The sequence below is a fragment of the Dendrobates tinctorius genome, unplaced genomic scaffold (genome assembly GCF_039654945.1).
Source record: "Dendrobates tinctorius isolate UK_male_01 unplaced genomic scaffold, ASM3965494v1 ptg000003l, whole genome shotgun sequence".
NCBI classification, from domain to species: domain Eukaryota; kingdom Metazoa; phylum Chordata; class Amphibia; order Anura; family Dendrobatidae; genus Dendrobates; species Dendrobates tinctorius.
This window is the reverse complement of record NW_027361671.1, coordinates 70,878,704-70,895,370: the sequence shown is the minus strand read 5'-3', so window position 1 is coordinate 70,895,370 and position 16,667 is coordinate 70,878,704. Positions and strand designations below refer to the sequence as shown.

Here is a 16,667-nt window from a genome sequence, read left to right as displayed (position 1 = left end):
GCACCTGAGGTTTTTGTTTGCATTAATTAGAATTTGTTCTTGTAAACCTTAGTTTTGCTCCTAAGACTTTCATTGAGGTGTACTCATTTTTGCAACATGGTTTTGACTGTTGGGAAAATTATTTTTTGGGCGTGAAAAATAAACAATGTTTGCAAGTAATGGATCACACTTGTGGGAGCGTTTTGATATGGTATCTCACAGATGCTGAGTGCTGTGTGTGTACATGTATGTACAGTGGCTGAAATAAGTATTGAACACGTCACTAATTTTGAACAATGTCAATAGCAAATTTAGAACTATATTTACTTAGAAAACTGATGACATGTTCAGTCCTTACTTCACCTGCTATATATTCAGGATGTCTCAGTGGGCGTGGTCTCCATTAAGGGCGTGGTCTCTAATAAGGGGCGTGGTCTCCATTAAGGGCGTTGTCTATAATAAGGGGCGTGGTCTCAATTGAGGGCGTGGTCTCCAATAAGGGCGTGTATTCTCCTTTAAGGCTGGTGGCTGATGGACCAGTCCTGCATTTTGCTCGTTGCTCAGGAAAATTGAATAGTAATTTCTCATCCTCGGTCTGCTGTGTCACGCCGGTGCTCTAAACTAATGTGACTTTTTTTACCATCCTTCCATGCCCATTTTGTGCAAGTTTTAAAGTTTAAGTGTATTCACTCAGGGTTCCTATCTGCATTGGAATGTATTATTGTGATCATTTCTGTTATTAACCATATAAAATAAAAAAAACAACATTTTGAGAAAAAGAATCCAACAGTGTCCCTAGGAGAGAAAAGCAAGGAGAGCTCTGCGTGTCCTGGTGCCCACAGAAAACATGGCTCCACCTCTACTGTCATGTGACTGGACATCGTCCTAATGCGCATGCGTGTTGCTGCTCAGTTCGGTTGGCCTCTAGCTCTCGCCTATACTCGCGTTCTCCTGCCGGGCTCTCTGATTGGTCAGCTCACGGTTGCTAGGCGGAAGTGGCTGGTAGTCAGGAGGAGGGGACTCGCTATGTTTGTATGTTGGGAGAAGCGGTAAAGAGAGCCATAGCGGCGGGTGATACGGTGTCATTACCGGGCAGTGACCCCTGGACCGCGGCGTGTGCTACTGTGCGTGCACTGATACTCGCACAGACATGGGGTACAAGACGGAGCAGCTGCTCATCGTTGTGTCCATCCTAGAAGGTAAAGAGAGGTTTCTGCATGAGACTGTGTGCAGTGCATACCGGCATAGTGCGGTACCGCAAGCCCAGCATGTCACTGCGGACTCCTGCGGTGATGTGTGGCACAGGCCGGCGGTGCACTGTACAGCAATGTCTGCTGTGGTGGATGGATGCAACCAAGTATCTGATCTGTCCTGCTGGTGTCACCTGTGTCTGATCATATCATACCATACCATAGTGCCCTATGTTATACCAGGTATCTGTCCTGCTGGTGTCACCTGTGTCTGATCATACCATAGTGCCCTATGTTATACCAGGTATCTGTCCTGCTGGTGTCACCTGTGTCTGATCATACCATAGTGCCCTATGTTATACCAGGTATCTGTCCTGCTGATGTCACCTGTGTCTGATCATCATCATACCATACCATAGTGCCCTATGTTATACCAGGTATCTGTCCTGCTGGTGTCACCTGTGTCTGATCATACCATAGTGCCCTATGTTATACCAGGTATCTGTCCTGCTGATGTCACCTGTGTCTGATCATCATCATACCATACCATAGTGCCCTATGTTATACCAGGTATCTGTCCTGCTGGTGTCACCTGTGTCTGATCATACCATAGTGCCCTATGTTATACCAGGTATCTGTCCTGCTGATGTCACCTGTGTCTGATCATCATCATACCATACCATAGTGCCCTATGTTATACCAGGTATCTGTCCTGCTGGTGTCACCTGTGTCTGATCATACCATAGTGCCCTATGTTATACCAGGTATCTGTCCTGCTGATGTCACCTGTGTCTGATCATACCATAGAGCCTTATGTTATACCAGGTATTTGTCCTGCTGATGTCACCTGTGTCTGATCATACCATAGAGCCCTATGTTATACTGGGTATCTGTCCTGCTGGTGTCACCTGTGTCTGATCATACCATAGAGCCTTATGTTATACCAGGTATTTGTCCTGCTGGTGTCACCTGTGTCTGATCATACCATAGAGCCCTATGTTATACTGGGTATCTGTCCTGCTGGTGTCACCTGTGTCTGATCATACCATAGAGCCTTATGTTATACCAGGTATTTGTCCTGCTGATGTCACCTGTGTCTGATCATACCATAGAGCCCTATGTTATACCATGTATCTGTCCTGCTGGTGTCACCTTTGTCTGATCATCATCATACCATACCATAGTGCCCTATGTTATACCAGGTATCTGTCCTGCTGATGTCACCTGTGTCTGATCATACCATAGAGCCCTATGTTATACTATGTATCTGTCCTGCTGGTGTCACCTGTGTCTGATCATACCATAGTGCCCTATATTATACCAGGTATCTGTCCTGCTGATGTCACCTGTGTCTGATCATACCATAGAGCCCTATGTTATACTATGTATCTGTCCTGCTGGTGTCACCTGTGTCTGATCATACCATAGTGCCCTATGTTATACTGGGTATCTGTCCTGCTGATGTCACCTGTGTCTGATCATACCATAGTGCCCTATATTATACCAGGTATCTGTCCTGCTAGTGTCACCTGTGTCTGATCATACCATGGTGCCCTATATTATACCAGCTATCTCTCCTGCTGGTGTCACCTGTGTCTGATCATACCATAGATCCCTATGTTATACTATGTATCTGTCCTGCTGGTGTCACCTGTGTCTGATCATCATCATACCATACCATAGTGCCCTATGTTATACCAGGTATCTGTCCTGCTGGTGTCACCTGTGTCTGATCATACCATAGTGCCCTATGTTATACCAGCTATCTGTCCTGCTGATGTCACCTGTGTCTGATCATACCATAGTGCCCTATATTATACCAGGTATCTGTCCTGCTGATGTCACCTGTGTCTGATCATACCATAGTGCCCTATGTTATACCAGCTATCTGTCCTGCTGATGTCACCTGTGTCTGATCATACCATAGTGCCCTATATTATACCAGCTATCTCTCCTGCTGGTGTCACCTGTGTCTGATCATACCATAGATCCCTATGTTATACTATGTATCTGTCCTGCTGGTGTCACCTGTGTCTGATCATCATCATACCATACCATAGTGCCCTATGTTATACCAGGTATCTGTCCTGCTGGTGTCACCTGTGTCTGATCATACCATAGTGCCCTATGTTATACCAGCTATCTGTCCTGCTGATGTCACCTGTGTCTGATCATACCATAGTGCCCTATATTATACCAGGTATCTGTCCTGCTGATGTCACCTGTGTCTGATCATACCATAGTGCCCTATGTTATACCAGCTATCTGTCCTGCTGATGTCACCTGTGTCTGATCATACCATAGTGCCCTATATTATACCAGCTATCTGTCCTGCTGATGTCACCTGTGTCTGATCATACCATAGAGCCCTATGTTATACTATGTATCTGTCCTGCTGGTGTCACCTGTGTCTCATCATCATACCATACCGCCCTATGTTCAAGATTCAAAGAAGCTTTATTGGCAGGACTAAATATACATTAGTTTTGCCAAAGCAGGTGTACAGAAGGGAATTGGGATAGGGACTGTAGGGATGTTGGGAAGGGGCTGTAGGAAAGGTGGATGGGGCAGATCCAGGATGGGGCTATAAAAGTCCATGGCATAGGGAAGGTGGATGGGGGCATGGGGGCAGATCCAGGATGAGGCTATAGAAGTCCATGGCATATCATAGTTCTCTTTCTTGCAGTCTATGGCATTCGCTCACATATTGCGCTGCTATCTCCACTGCTCTCTCTTCTTCCCCCAGCAGGATGTATGTTTTCTCTTCCTCCTTCATGGTGGTGAAATCCGGGAAGAGATGTGAGAGTCTCCTGAAGTGAGTGTCCCTCACTGCTGAGTACTTGGAGCAGTGTAGCAGGAAGTGGGTCTCATCCTCCAGGGCCTCCTGGTCACAGTGTTGGCACAGTCTTTCCTCCCTGGGCTTGTAGCTCTGCCTGTGTCGTCCGGATTCGATGGCCAGACTGTTATACCAGGTATCTGTCCTCAGGGCTGTGGAGTCGGTAAGCCAAACCTGCGACTCCGACTCCGACTCAATTTCCCTTACACCGACTCCGACTCCACGACTCCGACTCCCACACATATTGCTTATATTTAAGTGAAAAATTTATTGTAGTACAATGTGAACCTCAGACATTTAATCATTTTTATGATCCAATAATCAAGATATTTAGATAGAACAGAATATATATTGGTGTACTACCCGGTTTTCATTCTTTTTGGTACAGATACGATATGGATAGGCAGATATGGATAAATGGATAGATAGAGCAGATTTCTAATCTGCTTTTGCTATTGAAAACATTATCTATGAGCTCAAAAACCTTTCAGGTGATGCAGTTTTTTAAAAAGATGATCAGCTTTTGCAGCTGAAAAACGTATCCTCAAAAAACACAGGAAAAACGCTGTGTGTGAATGTAGCCTTAGATCAGGAATAGAACAGCCATTTATAGGACATTTCATAACTTTCCCAAACTCCTATGAAAAAATATTCAGCATATTCTGCATTGAATTACTGTACCCAATTTATTTTATATTTTAGGAGTCGGTCCATTTTATACCGACTCCAACTCCGACTCCACCAAAATGAGCACCGACTCCGACTCCACAGCCCTGTCTGTCCTGCTGGTGTCACCTGTGTCTGATCATACCATAGTGCCCTATGATATACCGGGTATCTGTCCTGCTGATGTCACCTGTGTCTGATCATACCATAGTGCCCTATGTTATACTGGGTATCTGTCCTGCTGATGTCACCTGTGTCTGATCATCATCATACCATAGAGCCCTATGTTATACCGGGTGTCTGTCCTGCTGATGTCACCTGTGTCTGATCATAGCATAGTGCCCTATATTATACCAGGTATCTGTCCTGCTGATGTCACCTGTGTCTGATCATACCATAGAGCCCTATGTTATACTGGGTATCTGTCCTGCTGATGTCACCTGTGTCTGATCATACCATAGAGCCCTATGATATACCGGGTATCTGTCCTGCTGATGTCACCTGTGTCTGATCATACCATAGAGCCCTATGTTATACCAGGTATCTGTCCTGCTGATGTCACCTGTGTGTGATCATACCATAGTGCCCTATGATATACCGGGTATCTGTCCTGCTGATGTCACCTGTGTCTGATCATAGCATAGTGCCCTATATTATACCAGGTATCTGTCCTGCTGATGTCACCTGTGTCTGATCATAGCATAGTGCCCTATGATATACCGGGTATCTGTCCTGCTGATGTCACCTGTGTCTGATCATAGCATAGTGCCCTATATTATACCAGGTATCTGTCCTGCTGATGTCACCTGTGTGTGATCATACCATAGTGCCCTATGATATACCGGGTATCTGTCCTGCTGATGTCACCTGTGTCTGATCATAGCATAGTGCCCTATATTATACCAGGTATCTGTCCTGCTGATGTCACCTGTGTCTGATCATAGCATAGTGCCCTATATTATACCAGGTATCTGTCCTGCTGATGTCACCTGTGTCTGATCATAGCATAGTGCCCTATATTATACCAGGTATCTGTCCTGCTGATGTCACCTGTGTCTGATTAAACCATAGTGCCCTATGTTATACCGGGTTTCTGTCCTGCTGATGTCTGATACTATGGTGCCCTATGTTATACCATGTATCTGTCCTGCTGTTGTCACCTGTGTCTGATCATAGCATAGTGCCCTATGTTATACCGGGTATCTGTCCTGCTGGTGTCACCTGTGTCTCATCATACCATAGAGCCCTATGTTATACCGGGTATCTGTCCTGCTGATGTCTGATACTATGGTGCCCTATGTTATACCATGTATCTGTCCTGCTGGTGTCACCTGTGTCTGATCATCATCATACCATAGAGCCCTATGTTATACCGGGTGTCTGTCCTGCTGATGTCACCTGTGTCTGATCATACCATAGAGCCCTATGTTATACCATGTATCTGTCCTGCTGATGTCACCTGTATCTGATCATCATCATACCATACCATAGTGCCCTATATTATACCAGGTATTTTTCCTGCTGATGTCACCTGTATCTGATCATACCATAGTGCCCTATGTTATACCGGGTATCTGTCCTGCTGGTGTCACCTGTGTCTGATCATCATCATACCATACCATAGTGCCCTATATTATACCAGGTATTTGTCCTGCTGATGTCACCTGTATCTGATCATACCATAGTGCACTATGTTATACCGGGTATCTGTCCTGCTGGTGTCACCTGTGTCTGATCATACCATAGAGCCCTATGTTATACCGGGTATCTGTCCTGCTGATGTCTGATACTATGGTGCCCTATGTTATACCATGTATCTGTCCTGCTGGTGTCACCTGTGTCTGATCATCATCATACCATAGAGCCCTATGTTATACCGGGTGTCTGTCCTGCTGATGTCACCTGTGTCTGATCATACCATAGAGCCCTATGTTATACCATGTATCTGTCCTGCTGATGTCACCTGTATCTGATCATCATCATACCATACCATAGTGCCCTATATTATACCAGGTATTTGTCCTGCTGATGTCACCTGTGTCTGATCATACCATAGTGCCCTATGTTATACCGGGTATCTGTCCTGCTGGTGTCACCTGTGTCTGATCATCATCATACCATAGTGCCCTATGTTATACCATGTATCTGTCCTACTGATGTCACCTGTGTCTGATCATAGCATAGTGCCCTATGTTATACCGGGTATCTGTCCTGCTGGTGTCACCTGTGTCTGATCATACCATAGAGCCCTATGTTATACCGGGTATCTGTCCTGCTGATGTCTGATACTATGGTGCCCTATGTTATACCATGTATCTGTCCTGCTGGTGTCACCTGTGTCTGATCATCATCATACCATAGAGCCCTATGTTATACCGGGTGTCTGTCCTGCTGATGTCACCTGTGTCTGATCATACCATAGAGCCCTATGTTATACCATGTATCTGTCCTGCTGATGTCACCTGTGTCTGATCATTACCATACCATACCATAGTGCCCTATATTATACCAGGTATTTGTCCTGCTGATGTCACCTGTATCTGATCATACCATAGTGCCCTATGTTATACCGGGTATCTGTCCTGCTGGTGTCACCTGTGTCTGATCATCATCATACCATACCATAGTGCCCTATATTATACCAGGTATTTGTCCTGCTGATGTCACCTGTGTCTGATCATACCATAGTGCCCTATGTTATACCGGGTATCTGTCCTGCTGGTGTCACCTGTGTCTCATCATCATCATACCATACCATAGTGCCCTATATTATACCAGGTATTTGTCCTGCTGATGTCACCTGTGTCTGATCATACCATAGTGCCCTATGTTATACCATATATCTGTACTGCTGATGTCACCTGTGTCTGATCACACCATAGTGCCCTATATTATACAAGGTATCTGTCCTGCTGGTGTCTTATTTCTGTCACCTGGTTAGCTTTAAACTGACCATTACTCCCCAGCAACACGCCCTGTGTCTTGGTGTCATATTTGATTGAGATCTTTCCTTCACTCCCCACATCCGATCACTCGCCTCCTCCTGTCACCTACGCCTCAAAAACATCTCTAGAATTCAACCCTTTCTTACCTTTGACTCAACAAAAACTTACTGTCACTCTTATTCATCCTCGTCTGGACTATTGCCACTCTTTACTAATCAGTCTCCCTCTTACCAAACTCTCCCCTATCCATTCTGTCCTGAATGCAGCAGACAGGATCATATGCTTTTCCAACCACTACCTCTACCCTGTACCAGTCATTGCACTGGTTACCTATCCAATACAGAGTTCAGTATAAACTTATGCCTCTCATCCACAAAACACTCCACAGTTCAGCACCACTCCAAATCTCCTCCCTCGTCTCAGTCTACCACCCCTACTCTTGCACTTTGTTCTACTAATCACTTAAAACTAAAATCCTCAATAATCCGAACCTCCCACTTCCGTCTCCAAGACTTCTCACATGCTGCACCAATTCTCTGGAATGCACTATCCAGGACATTGCGATTAATAATTCCCAAGCGTGGCCTAAAACTGCCGGTGCCATCTTTGAGGAGGCAATTTTTTTTTTTTTTTTTTTTACTCTAGCAAGATGGTGCCGCCTGCGCAGTAGCATTTATAGATGTTCGCCCATAGTTGCTACTGCGCAAGCGCCGGCAACGCCATCTTGGAGGATGCTTTTTTTTAATTTCCTTATATCATCAAAACAATTTTTAATACATAATACACATGGTATCTAGTATATTATGGCTGTATTGTACAATATAAGCACATTTTACCATTCGTGTTGCCCCTATTTCTTCATAGACTGTAAGCTTGTGAGCAGGTCCCTCACTCCTTTAGGTATTTGAGTTGTGTTTATTCTGTAATGTCTTTATTGTCTGTGCAAGTCCCCTCTAAAAAAGTGCTGTGTAATATGTTTGCGCTATAAAAATTATTTATTAATGTTTTTATTATATAGCGCCATGGTATTCTGCAGCACTTTACAGATATCGTCACAGTCCCCACTGGGGTCACAATCTGAATCCCCTATCAGGATGTCCTTGGAGTGTGGTGGGAAAGAGGAGAATCGGGAGGAAACCACACAAACATGAGGGGAACAAACAAACTCCTTGCAGATGTTGTTTTTTAGTGGGATTTGAACCCATGACCACAACTATGCAAAGCAAAAGTGCTAACCAATGAGCGACCGTGCTGCCCTTACAGGTATCGGTCAAACCTGCCAACCATCTATTGTGCTTGGGGTTACTAATTTTTTGTTTAAAGAATGGTGCTTGTTAATATTTTTCTATTATTACCATGGGAGGAATATTATATATACAGTTGTGCTCAAAAGTTTACATACCCCTGCAGAATTTTTGTGTTCGTTGCCTTTTTTCAGAGAATATGAATGATAACACCAAAACTTTCTCCCCACTCATGGTTAGTGGTCGGGTGAAGCCATTTATTGTCAGACTACTGTGTTTTCTCTTTTTAAATCAAAATGACAACCCAAAACATCCAAATGACTCTGATCAAAAGTTCACATACCCTGGTGATTTTGGCCTGATAACATGCACAGAAGTTGACACAAATGGGTTTGAATAGCTACTAATGGTAACATCCTCACCTGTGACCTGTTTGCTTGTAATCAGTGTGTGTTCATAAACGCTGAGTGAGATTCTGGGATCCAGATGGACTCTTGTATTTTTCATCCAGCCACTGATGTTTCTGGATTGTGAGTCATGGGGAAATCAAAAGAATTGTCAACAGATCTACGGGAAAAGGTAATTGAACTGTTTAAAACAGAAAAGGGATACAAAAAGAAGGAATTGATAATGCCATTGTGCAGCGTTCAAACTGTGATTAACAAATGGAAAATCAGGGGCACTGTAAAAGAAAACCACACGGTCAGGTAGACCAACAAGAATTTCGTCCACGACTGCCAGTAAAATTGTTCAAGGTGGAAAGAAAAACCCACAAATAACAGCTGAAATACTGGACTCTGAAAAATAGTTGTGTGGCAGTTTCAAGATGCAAAATAATGAGGCACTTCATGAAAAATGGGCTGCACGGTCTAGTCGTCAGAAGAAAGCATTACTACGCAAATGCCACAAAGTATCTCGCCTACAATACAGAGAATAGCACAGAGACAAGACTCAAAACTTCTGGAACAAGGTAATTTGGAGTGATGAGACCAAAAGTTAACTTTTTGGCCACAACCATAAACGTTACATTTGGAGAGTGGTCAACAAGGCCTATGATGAAAGGAACACTATTCCTACTGGAAAGCACGGAGGTGGATCGCTGGTGTTTTGGGGATGTGTGAGCTACAAAGACACAGGAAACTTGGTCAAAGATTAAGGAAACATGAATGCAGCACTTTATCAGCAAATGCTGGAGGCAAATTTGCAATCACCAGCCTGGAAGCTGCACATGGGACGTACTAGGATGTTCCAACATGACAACGATCCAAAACATAAGGCCAAGTTGACCTGTCATTGGCTACAGCAGAACAAAGTGAAGGTTCTGGAGCTGCCATCTCAGTCTCCTGACCTCAATATCATTGAGCCACTCTGGGCAATTCATGCTAGACAGCCCAGAAATTTACAGGAACTGGAGGCTTTTTGCCAAGAAAACTGGGCAGCTTTACCATCAGAGAAAATAAAGAACCTCATCCACAACTACCACAAAAGATTTCAAGCTGTCATTGATGTTAGATGGGGCAATACACGGTATTAAGAAATGGGGTATGTAAACTTTTGATCAGGGTCATTTGGATGTTTTGGGTTGTCATTATGATTTAAAAAGAGAAAACACAGTAGTTTTACAATAAGGCCGGGATCACTCTACCGTGTGTGATGCGAGAAACTCGCACTAGTCTCTTGCATCAACACCCGGCATTCAGGACCCAAGCTGCGGCTGCATGTATTTCTATGCAGCGGCAGCTCCGGACTTGAGTACCGGCGATAGCACCGGGTGTTGATGCGAGAGACTCGTGCGAGTTTCTCGCATCACACACGGAACTGTGATCCCGGCTAGAATGGCTTCACACAACCGCTATCCATGAGTGGAGAAAAAGTTTTGGTGTTATCATTCATATTCTCTGAAAAAAGGCAAAAAAATTCTGCTAGGGTATGTAAACTTTTGAGCACAACTGTATATTTATTTATTGATGTAGCGCATCCTCGACATAAATTTGAGCAGGTGGTAAATCACTTTTGGATTCGGTGGGTTATTGTTTCAGTGCTACTGGATTAATCCTCCTGAGGAATCATTTTGTCATCTGAGAAGCATTTTGGGAAATTGCAGCATCTGTTAAAACAGAAAAGTTCATTGTAAATATTTCTGTTTTCTGCAAAATGGGCAATTTTACTTCTTTGTAAGGGGGAGCAATGATGGTAATTGCTTACCTTAACTAAACTTTAGCTGGTGAATGAAGTTATTTCTGATAGCGGTGCCGTCCTAATGCACTTACTAAATAGATTAAAAATAATGAAAAGAGTTAATGTTGCTTGGTGAAAGGAATGATCTCAGAATTGCCATTGGTGGTGGCAGAACACTAGGAGACGCCAATATCCAGCTGGGAGTGGTCTGATTTCTGTTACCCCATTTATCCCATTTCACCATGACAGCTGATCTCTGCGGGTTAGGGAAGCCTACAAACAGTGATTAACCGGTCATTAGTTGCATACAATATCGTGCTGTCGTCACACGTGAACAAGTTTTATCTGTCCCCAGGGATGTCATAATAAGTATTACAATCAAAGATGTGAGAAAATACGGATGACAAAGCTGTAAAAATAAGGATAGAAAAAGCAGGAGTCAGATCGGCCAGTAAATGCCTGTGGTTGTCGAAAAGTTGCTACATTTTTGTCAAATTTCTGCCAGAAAGGGTGGGAAGAACAATAAAAACAGCATCAGACAACGTGTTGGACTTGTAGTCCCTTGGTCTATTTTAACATTAACCTTCTTGTTTTTTGCATACATGTTGTACGGATCTTACTTTTCTCTTCTCTCTCTGTAGGGCGTCATTTTCCAAAGCGTTCTCGGCATATGCTTGTGGTGGAGGCCAAGTTTGATGGTGAACAGTTGTCCACAGATCCAGTACCACACTTAGAGCAGCCACAATTTGCTACAGAACTAGCCTGGGAACTTGACAAGAAGGCCCTCCACCAACACCGGTAATTATCTTCTGTCTCCTACGTGGTGTCTGGCAGAAATGTTTAACTCCTTCATGACCTTGCGATTTTACGTTTTTGCGCTTTTGTTTTTTTTTCCTCCCCTTTTTCCAAGTGCCATAACTTTTTTTTTGTGTGCAATTTTTCCATCCATATAGCATTATGAGGGCTTGTTTTTGTGGGAAAAGTTGTACTTTTGAGTGCCACCATTGATTTTTACCATATAGTGTACTATAAAGCATACACGGCCCAACTTCGTCAGCGCGCTGCACATGCCAAGTTAGGTATTAGTGTCGCTGATTCCGCTTTTCAGCAAGCCGCAGTGAAGCCGGTTCAGTGTTACTAATGCTCTTCTGGTCGTGAATAGTCTACCGATGAAGCTTGAGGAGCATACACCTGCCTTCTCTTCGCCTGGCCAGTAAGGCAGAACATCACATTCATGTGTGTTGCTGAGTTGTGATGGTGATGTTGCCTCTTAATCACATCCTCCTGGGCGTGATTACAAGATTGTCTCGGGGAATCGGCGACATTAATGGAAAGTCTTGTTGGTAATGTGCATCCCACAATCCAGATTTATAACTTGATTTTTCAGACTTAGAAAACAACGTATGGCATATAAAGGACCTTATTATCCAGGCATAGACTTATATAAAGTTTTCGTGTCTGCTTAGGAGTTGAAAGCTGACCGGTTCCCTTTAAATAAGACAAAAAAAAACTTTTAGTGATGCTTGCAATGTCCAACAGTAACACAGAAAATGTTTTCATCTCAGGATATCAGGAGCCAAGAGAAAGTTTATGAAAGATCACATCTGTAAGGACAGGAGCGAGTACTTATGTCCCACCATCTGCTTAAATTCCCCCCCCCCCCCAAATCTCCTATCTTTGGCATGGTCTGTCATCAGAGGGCCTCTTATCCAAGAGTTTCCCATAAACAACTAACGATTCATGAGTAGGTGGTAGTCTTCACCTGAAGGCCTCCATTGTTCTGGATTGTTTAAGGAGTATTAAAGATGAGCACTTTGATTTAGGGCCCCGTCACATATAGTGATCTCGATAGTGAGATCGCGGCTGAGTCACAAGTTTTGTGACACAACAGCGATCCCACCAGCGAGATTGCTGTGTGTGACAGCGATCAGCGACCGGCCCCCCCTGCCGGTATCGCTGATCGCTGTAGGAAGCCGCTGGACATTTCTTTTGTCGCTGGTCTCCGGCTGGCCTGCACGCATCGCTGCGTGTGACAGGCGGGAGACCAGCGATCTACTGGTAACAAACGTACACATCGTACACATACGTTAGTTACCAGCTCCCTGCATCAGCGCTCTGGTAACTAACGAAAACAGCGCCGCCGCCGCTCGGCGTCGCTGTGCTGATTGCTGGTGAAGCTGTCTGTTTGACAGCTCACCAGCGATCACATAGCGACTCACCAGCGATCCTGACACGTTGATATCGTTGTCGGGATCGCTGGTGAGTCGCTATGTGTGACTCCAGCTTTAGACTGCGCTGGTACTGCATCCAATTCTGTCTATATGACAAGCAATCTTCATTTCTATGCTTGGACACCAGGGCATCTCTGCCGTTTACAAGCCCCCAATATCTTGACATGAGTCGCACTGCAATATAAATATCAAAAGACTGACCGTCCCTTCCAAACAGAAAACTGGTGTGTATAGGTGCATACTATGAGTAGCCATCTCTATACATACCAATAATAACAAAGTTGCGTTCTGCCTGTCATGACATTGCACAGCTCGGTAATCTTCAGTGGTGGCCAGAACATTGGGCTGAGATTACCAGACGCAGAAGTGAAGACTGGATGTCATGGCACTGATCTCATTGTCAGCATCTGCTGTGATTCCAGGTGGGGGAGGGGAGTACGGCAGAGCGGTGTGTCCTTACAAATACCTCTAAAAGCTCTCATGGCATTAAAGGGAACCTGTCACCAGTGTTGCATATATCTACTAAAACTGTCACCTTATTCAGCTCTGTGCTGCATTCCAGGAATGGTTATATAACCCCCTTACTCCCCCATATATACTCCCCAAAACTTTTTGAAGTTCTCCTTCGCTGTATGTTAATCCTGTTGGTCTGGTCCAATAGGCGTCCTTTCTGTGCTCTCCATCCCTCCTTCCGGCTGCTGCTCGCCGTCTTCCTGCATTGATTGACGTTGATGACTCCTTCTGCGTCATCCACATTGCCGGGCGAAATCTTGCTCCTGCGCAGAGAAGTCGTGGCTTGCTCCAATGCATCATGTTTAAAGTAATGCATAAGAGATTGGTGATAATGATCGATCATCTTGTCGATTCGTGTGAAAAGGTGCGCCTAATCTCCCGCAGAGTGGTTCCCAATATTATATTTATGAAATACAATCCATTTTATTTATTTGTGCGTATGTAATATATATAATAATGCAAGTTAGTCACATATACCCATATTAGCTCAGATTACTACTCCTAGGTGCGTAAATCCTTAACAAAGTGTGGCAAACCATGGTTTAATTCCCTAACATCACATTCATAGTGTCTTGTAAGAGAGGTGACTGATACAGCACCTAACACTATTGGGTCATACTAAAAAAACAAAAACTACATGTTCCTGTACGGAATAGTATTAGATAGATGGCTCAGCAGACAGTATCACACAGGATAGGATTAGATACACGGATCAGCAGACAGTATCACACAGTATAGGATTAGATACACGGATCAGCAGACAGTATCACACAGGATAGGATTAGATACACGGCTCAGCAGACGGTATCACACAGGATAGGATTAGATACACTGCTCAGCAGTCAGTATCACACAGGAGAAGGTTAGGTACGCAGCTCAGCAGACATTATCACACAGGATAGGATTAGACACACAGCTCAGAAACAGGATGTGCCAAAGGAGAGGACATTTTCATTCCAAGAATTCCACTCATTCCATCTGATTTGTTTTTTGATTTTAAACGCCTCCAGTTTCCAGTTCAACTGCTATTTGCAATGTCCATTAACAATGCTCAGGGACAGTCCTTGAAAGTAGTAGGGATCGATTTGCAATCTCCATGCTTTTCTCATGGTCAACTTTACGTGGTCTGTTCAAGAGTTGGAACTGCCAAAAATCTGTTCATCTTTGTACCGAAAGGAAAAACCAAAAATGTTGTTTATTAAAAGGCTCTTGAATGAGTTGAAAATAAAATACTATCAATACTTGGGTAATCGTTTAGTTAATTTGTGTTGCAAATCTGTAGTGTTGAGTATATGATGTGAAATATTTTTATGTGCAATATAATCATTATAATTTGTTATAACTAACCACAGTTGGTTACTATGCCCAGGCAACGCCGGGCTCTTCAGCTAGTATTTAAAATAGAAAACAGAAAATCACATTGTATGCTTCTTACATCCTTAAATTGCATATATATTCTATTTACTTATTTTAGCAATGTTGCTGCATGTGGGCTCCTTTTTAATTACGTTGGAGGAGCCCTTTAAGGCATTTGATGCTGAGTTTACTGTCTTGGTATTGTTGAGCTCACCATTCCATTTTTCTGTCTCGCGTTTCTTTAAGAGGAGACCGCCTCATATTTTGCAGCCTTGTCTCTGAGCACAGTGCCATGTGTGTGGGATTATAATGCCGCTTGGATATGTAAAAATGTCCCTGTAACAATATCTCTCTGTTCTTGTTGTAGGCTGCAGCGAACGCCGATCAAGCTCCAGTGTTTCGCCTTGGACACGCTAACATCAGCCAGAGAGGCTGTGGGATATGTTGTGTTAGATTTGAGAGCGGCTCAGGAAAAGAAACAAGTAATTCTATCACCTTTGTATAAAGAAACATTTCAGCAGGGCTCCTGCTGGAGCTCGAGCCTTGTAGTAGTATTATTATTATAGCGCCATTTATTCCATGGCGCTTTACATGCGAGGACGGGTATACATAATAAAAAAACAAGTACTGTAATCTTAACCAATACAAGTCATGACTGAGAGGACTCTCACAATCTACAAGGGACATTGTATAATGTCTTCCTTTATTTCTTACCTAATCATCCACATTGTGGTGTCAGAGAGTGGAAGCCATCTTTCCTCGTGTGATGCAGGAGGCTTATGGGACTTTTGGGAGACTACAACCTGTATGTGAATGGCTGGCCTAAGTAGCCAGTGGTTGTAGAGGTCGCTCTTTTTTGCCTGATCTGATATGGGGTGTGGCGGGTCAGATACCAAGTTAACCATCTGATGGCCAACAAACATCGTGCCTATCTTCTAAACTTATTTCCCATAATGTGTGACCGATCCTTTCTGGGTGGGAGACGGATATATAGTGATCTTCTGTTCCAGTTCAGCTTTACATATTGCATATACATTTATCAGTTATTTTATTCACTTGTACTTTTTTATTTCACAGGCACCAAAATGGTATTCTCTATTGAGTAGTAAGTACACAAAATTTAAACCTGAAGTGCAGCTTAATATTGCTCTGGAAACGGACACCAAACCTGCTGTAGATGCTTTCAAAGCCAAAGATGCGCCTCCACGGGCCAGTAAAGGTGAGTGCAGTATTACACAAGTGTACACCAGCCTAGACACTTTACTTCACTCCAAGACTTAACTCTTTAGGGCACAGGAAAATGCAGATATAGAGAGGTGACGGCAAATGTGGTGGCCAGGTACAGGTCCACCCTTGAAATAGTAACCGTAATTGGGTAATTGTGCTGCATATAGTTATTTCTGTCTGCCTAGACTTCTTAACTATTGAGCTGGCTTTTTTTACTTACTAATAGCTATTAATAACGAGTCCACTCTATTACAGGTATATATGGTATGTCTTGCAGTACCCTGATTTTCTGTGCAGAGACT

General features: G+C 43.6%; 1 protein-coding gene across 1 annotated transcript in view; it reads left to right on the top strand.

Moving 5' to 3' along the window:
• The first annotated feature begins 925 nt into the window (after nt 1-925).
• CEP120 (centrosomal protein 120) overlaps nt 926-16,667 on the top strand; it is a 136,685-nt gene continuing 120,943 nt past the window's right edge. The window contains exons 1-4 of the mRNA XM_073556586.1: nt 926-1,178; nt 11,680-11,836; nt 15,506-15,620; nt 16,216-16,357. Coding sequence (XP_073412687.1) covers nt 1,130-1,178; nt 11,680-11,836; nt 15,506-15,620; nt 16,216-16,357 — 463 coding nt within the window. The 5' untranslated portion in view covers nt 926-1,129. The remainder of the gene's footprint in view (nt 1,179-11,679; nt 11,837-15,505; nt 15,621-16,215; nt 16,358-16,667) is intronic.